The sequence below is a fragment of the Cryptotermes secundus genome, unplaced genomic scaffold, assembly GCF_002891405.2.
Source record: "Cryptotermes secundus unplaced genomic scaffold, Csec_1.0 scaffold1359, whole genome shotgun sequence".
NCBI lineage: Eukaryota > Metazoa > Arthropoda > Insecta > Blattodea > Kalotermitidae > Cryptotermes > Cryptotermes secundus.
Genome location: NW_019734334.1, coordinates 161,810 through 167,809, shown reverse-complemented (window position 1 = coordinate 167,809; position 6,000 = coordinate 161,810). Strand labels below are relative to the sequence as shown.

At 40.1% G+C, this 6,000-nt stretch overlaps 1 protein-coding gene across 4 annotated transcripts in view; it reads right to left on the bottom strand.

Annotated features, from left to right (window-relative positions):
- Positions 1 to 6,000, bottom strand: part of LOC111868701 (far upstream element-binding protein 1) — a gene marked incomplete in the record, with an annotated part of 82,212 nt that overhangs the window by 8,889 nt on the left and 67,323 nt on the right. For all 4 annotated transcript variants that reach the window (XM_023859598.2, XM_023859594.2, XM_023859595.2 and 1 more), the window contains 1 exon segment: positions 5,705 to 5,882. In XM_023859598.2, the coding sequence (XP_023715366.2) occupies positions 5,705 to 5,882 (178 nt within the window).

The following is a 6,000-nucleotide window of genomic DNA, read 5'->3' as shown; positions in this document are numbered from 1 at the left end:
AAAAAAGACAAAAAAGAAAAAAAAAAAAAAACAAAAAATAAAAAAAAAAAAAAAAAAAAAAAAAAAAAAAAAAAAAAAAAAAAAAAAAAAAAAAAAGTAAATCCTAAATAGGTTCATGACTTAAATTTAAGCTAGTAAAGACATGAGCTTGACCCCAAAAGAAATTTAAGTTGGAAAAATGTTGAGGGAATTGGGCTGCAGATGATAATATTAACTAACATCTGTGAAGAGCCCCCAGTATTGTTCTATGCCCAACAGAAACCAGAAAGCCTTTCTATTATCAGCCTCCAGCAAGCATCAGGCAAAAAATCTTAACATTCATTAAGGTCTCGATACCCATTAGCTTAATTTGGATTTTACAAATCCGGTCACAATTCTCAAAAAAATTCCAACACACATCCTATTAATTACAATACATGTTCAATTCAATCCATATTTAAAAAAAAAATCACTTTCATATTATACTGTAGCATGTAGACTCACTGCTGGGCGATGAATATGTAAACATCAGCCATTGCTAGAAGACGCCTACAACACACACAGCCAACAGTACAGGAGCACTGTTTTTCTGTGTCCATGGATGGGATGTTGCTATGCAACGCGTGTGGTGACGTCACACAACAGTTGTTGGTAGTGATCATGTGACATATTTACGGTGATGCGATTTCTGTCCCTCGGCTATATAAGTGTCATAGTTTAGTTAGCAGTTACGAGTTACAAGAGAGAAATAGAAGTGGTGGAATCACAAGAAGAGATTGAGTTAGAAGTGACAGTGTGTGTGGCACAGTCCTGAGTCCTGAGTTACAAGACAAATAGTAGCGGTGGGAGCATACAAAGCAAAGTGGAACCAGGAGTGATTGGAGTGATTGATTAAAGTGTGATTGGAAGATTTTATGTGTAATATGTGTGGTGATTTGAAGTGACAGTTTGTGTTGTAATCTGCTGCTAGGAGGCTAGTGAAGACAGAGAATCCTAGTGAACGCGCAACAGCAAATTGGAAAGTGTGTAACTCAGCAATAGTGCTGAATTGCATGTATTTAAGTGTGATTAAGAAAAAGTGTGTTACTAAGGTGCTAATAAATCCAATCATCCAAATTAGAACATGTCATATTTGTGCCACAATATATAATTGGTGCAATAGAAGTACTTTTACAATGATTTAAAATATTCTCATTTTTTCAGCATGCAAATCACTGTCACAATACACACAAACTTTTACAATGATTTAAAATATTCTCATTTTTTCTGCATGCAAATCACTGTCACAATACACACAAAAATGTATCACACTCCAAGCAGATATTCTACCAGCTGTAGGAAAACTCTTTCAAATGAAATGTTTAGATGCTTTAAATATTATCGACTACCACATTCTGTAACCTACAAGTATCATGCAAATACAATACACATCCAGATTTCAGACAAATTTCTCACTTGAAAACTGTGCCAGTTTTTTAAACCAAACTTCTCTTGACAATCATATTTTGAAGTCTGTCCCATCTGACACATGTGCCATGAGAGTAAACTTTGTGCATCAGCCCATTCAAGCTTAAAGTACATGTATTTGCTTGCATTTAGGATGTATCATATTTGAGCCATTCAGATCAATACATCATATTCTTGAATTTCTTTGGTTCACCCAGCCTGCTTCCTTCCCAGATATCTGCTTGCTGCCCTTCTAATGTTGACCAATCCTTGCATTTTCCTCTACCCCTGGAACCCCAAATTACTTCCAGGGTAGCAGTATGTAGCTACCACCTCAATCACTTGCTCCTTTAACAGCATGGTGTACACACCAAAATTCAGTTCCAGATCCTTTTGGTTCTTTCTTTTTCCTTTCTCTTTTTAATTCCATCACTTATGTCCTACCCAACACTGTTGGAGCAAAAAGGCACTCATCATGCTGCTGCCAGGTATATGCAAGTATATATTGATAATTTGGTTTACTCACCAACAAGGAAAAAATTTCTTTGTTCTTGATCTTTATAGCATATAAGGTAGGAGTGAATTTATGACTTTGGGGAACTCAAGTTGACTGTCCTTGGATAATCTTTATTGTAACTAAAGTTGACTTAATGTATGTGTTTTGGCTATGTATAGTGTTCGTGTATTTGCTTCATAACTTGACTCTACCGTGAAGAGGGGACCAGAGTGGCATTTAAGCTACCCACAACAGAGGCAATTTTCTTAGGTTATCATCACAGTATTTAACACATTGCCGACCGGAGGGGCCATATGGCCCTCTACGTTTCCAAGCGTTGCGGACCGGGCGGGCCATATGGCCCTCTACAGTCACGTTATGTTCCAAAACGCTATATATCGCTGTGTGGCTTCGTTGAATCGTAACTACTGCATAGATGACCTCGGGAATGATTGCTGCCTTATCTAGTAACTCGACCAGAGTCATTTCCTGTCACAACCTAAACAAAATTGGCTTTGTTCTAATCCAAGCTTGCACGTATCAACCACGCAGCTACCAGTTCAACATGGCTCAGAGACGAAAGCAGTTGCGATCTCTTGGAGGACAGGAAATATTAGATATGTTCTCCGATGAGCTATCAGATTTGCCAACTGCTTTGTCTTCTGATAGCGAGGCCATTATCAGTGACAGTGACGGTGATGGGGGCCACAGGGCTGCCCAAAATGTGTCAAGTGAAAGTGAGAGCTCCGTTGAAAGTGCGAGTGTCGGGAAAGCAATACCTACTTTCAAGGAAAGTACGTATTTGTGGTACAATTAGGGTGAACAGAGGCCTCCCTCCAGATCTGAAAGAGGAATGTAAACGCCTGAAACGTGGCGACACCGCATTCAGGAGGAAGGAGGACATTCTTCTTCAGTCCTGGAGGGATACTCGCGTTGTGAATATGGTTTCCACTATTCACAATTCGAGCATGGTCGATGTTCAAAGACGACACGGGCAAGTAAAGAAGCCTCTTTGTATTTCCGAGTATAATATGTTCATGAAAGGAGTTGATAGGGCCGACCAGTTCTTGGCCTATTATTCCCTTCCTAGGAAAACAGTAAAATGGACGAAGAAAGTTGCACTGTGGCTTATAAACTGTGCAATTTTCAATTCATTTACGGTTTTCAAAAAGGTGAACAGAAATTCTACTTTGAAATACAAAGCATTTCTGTTGAAACTGGCAAAAGCTTGGGCTACTGACGTCACGGTGGCGGCAGTACCTGCGTCAGACACAGACGTAGTGCAGCCGGGGCCATCTGTTCGCACCCGCCAGAGGCCTCAAGTAGACCCCCCTGGCCGACTCTCGGGTGATATGCGGAAACATATTCTCGTGAAAATTGTGAAGAGTGAATATTGCAAGAAGAAACACCCTTCTAGGCAGTGCCGTGTGTGCGCAGAGCACAAGAAGAAGAGTAGAACTGCCTACATGTGCAACTTCTGCGTAATGCCTCTTCACAAAGGGGAATGTTTCCAGAGATATCACATGCGCAAGCACTTCTAGGAGCTCTGGTAAGTGTTCTCAAAAAATTTCAGTTCATAAAATTAATTAGGAGATTTTATATTAATTTTTAAAGTGAGCAGTGCACAAGTTAGGGTAGTAGGTTTAAAAACGCCGGTCCTCAGGGTGATTTAAATGTTTAAACCACCGGTCCGCAATGTGTTAAGTAACATCAGTGTACAATAGCTCTCTATTCCCACTATTCCATACCAGTAACCACTCTGGCTGTTCACATTCAAGTGGCCATACTATTAATAATAGTCAGTAATGTCAAGTCTGCTGTTACATGCTTATCAAAACTGTTTTTCTTCTGCTACAGTTACTGATTTGTATCTGTGTCTATTAGTCCACCTCTTTAAGTGCCTTTCATACTGTTATCACATTTCATTATTAAATATACATCTTCTTGCTTATTCTCCTCCTCTTTCACATCTAGTAATATATTCTTATGCCTCCTACAATTTTATGTATGGTTTTGAACCTTACCATGCTGAAAGGCACTAACACATTATCTACCTTCTCTAGCCTGTATATGGCTATACTGCCCATCTTTGGGGCATCTAAAATCAATAATTAAATCAGAAGTAACTGTGATGTGCCTCTCTGCCCTTGTGGCTAAGTGTAAGCCCGAGGATAAAGAGAGACAGTGGGATACACTTCACATTTCAGATGGATTGGTTGGATTAAAACAATTCTCATGCCTTTCCTACAGCACATATCATAGAGACAACTAAAGCAGTAACATCCAGTACCTTCTGGTTACAGTTTTCATCATTACTTCAATTTTCATAAATGAGGGTCCCTCTCATGAATAAATGAATAGCACTGTTATTGCATCCTTGTATCTTAATTTCCTTATTTATTACACCTGAATGAAGGGCCTGACTAATGTTTTGTTTCCACATGACAAATGGTTTAAAATAGCTGCATGTGTCTCACAAGCCAAGTTCCACCATGTCTACCACATAGTCTGAGCTACTGACACCACCAGTAAATAATAAATAAATACTGTAGAATAAACCACAATAAAAATACGTGGGGGTACCCAAATGAAACCGAACTTATTTTTTCAAAACTTATTTATTCAAATTTTAAGCACAAACCTTCAATCACCTTCAAAGTACTCCCCCACTTACACTAATACACTTGTCTAGACATTTATTCCTTTTTTCAAAACACTGTCTAAATTCATCTTTTGAGATGCTTGACAGTGCCTTCGTCGTTTTTTCCTTCACCTCAGCAACATCAGCAAAACGCTTTCCTTTCATGTCTCTTTTCATTCGAGGAAACAAAAAAAAAAAGTTTTGATCATTTCAGGACTCTTCTTTCAAAGCACAGCATGCTTCCACGCGACCTTGTTTTTGTTCAGCAGCCACCCTTTCCATTCCCAAATCTTCTGTCAAAATTTGCTGAACTGAGCTCCAAGTCACTCCCGACAACTCCACAATTTCTTCAATGGTCCGTCGTCGATCTTCCCTGATGATTTCACGAATTTTTTCAACGTTTTCATGTGTTCGGGCCGTGGAAGGACAACCAGAACGAGGTTTGTCATCAATTGACATTTCACCATTTTTGAAACGGGAAAACCACTCAAACACTTGAGTTTTCCCCATAGCATCGTCCTTGTACGCNGTTCCTTTTGGGTACCCCATCGTATATTTCTAATTCCATACATTCTTCTTCTTGACAAGACAATCTCAAATGAGTAATGGGGAGGGGGGAATAAAAATAAGAGAAGGAAGTTGTGGGTGCCTTCTTAGCACAAGGTAGCCACCTTCACACTTTTGAAACCANCAGCTTTTACGGATTTCTAAGAGCGGCCCTTTAAATAATTCCGTACTGCCGCCACAGCCTAAGTTTAAAGGGCCGTAGGATAAAGGTTAAAAGTGTTATTAGGGCAGACTGAAATTCTGTTCAATGAACAAATTATGAATCCCATGTTCTACCATCTCACAGAGGAGATAGAACTACATTATAACCCCATGTAAGTGAAGCAGCAGCTTTTACTTTGTGCAGGTGACACCACTCAAAGTAAGCCTGTAAGACCTATACACAACCTCTTTCTAACAGTAAATGACCCACAGACATTACTGAAATGTACATGCCCAGTAAAGGTGTAATGAGTATGAAAGACTGTGTGTGCCCACTAACCAAACAGGTATTACAGCAAATCTGAACTATCAAACTTCCTTACACAGAAAGCCTCCTTTTCAACATCACCATCAGCACTACAGGCATAACATACCTGGGGCACCTCCATAGTAGCCTGCAGCAGCTGCTGCCTGGTAGCCGTATGGCTGTCCGTAAGGAGGTTGCTGCTGCTGTGGTGCTCCTTGACCTGGCTGCTGTGGTGCCCCACCAGGTTGCTGCTGTTGCGGCTGCTGTTGGGGTCCACCTGGAGCCCCTCCGCCAGGCTGACCAGTCTAAAATGCAAAGCTTTGCATTCAGTGGTTTACAGACTTAGTTATGTTTTTCTAAGTTTCAGGGTCACTTGTAATGGCTAATGATTTCAACTCCTCTCTTACCCATGTGCATGCACAC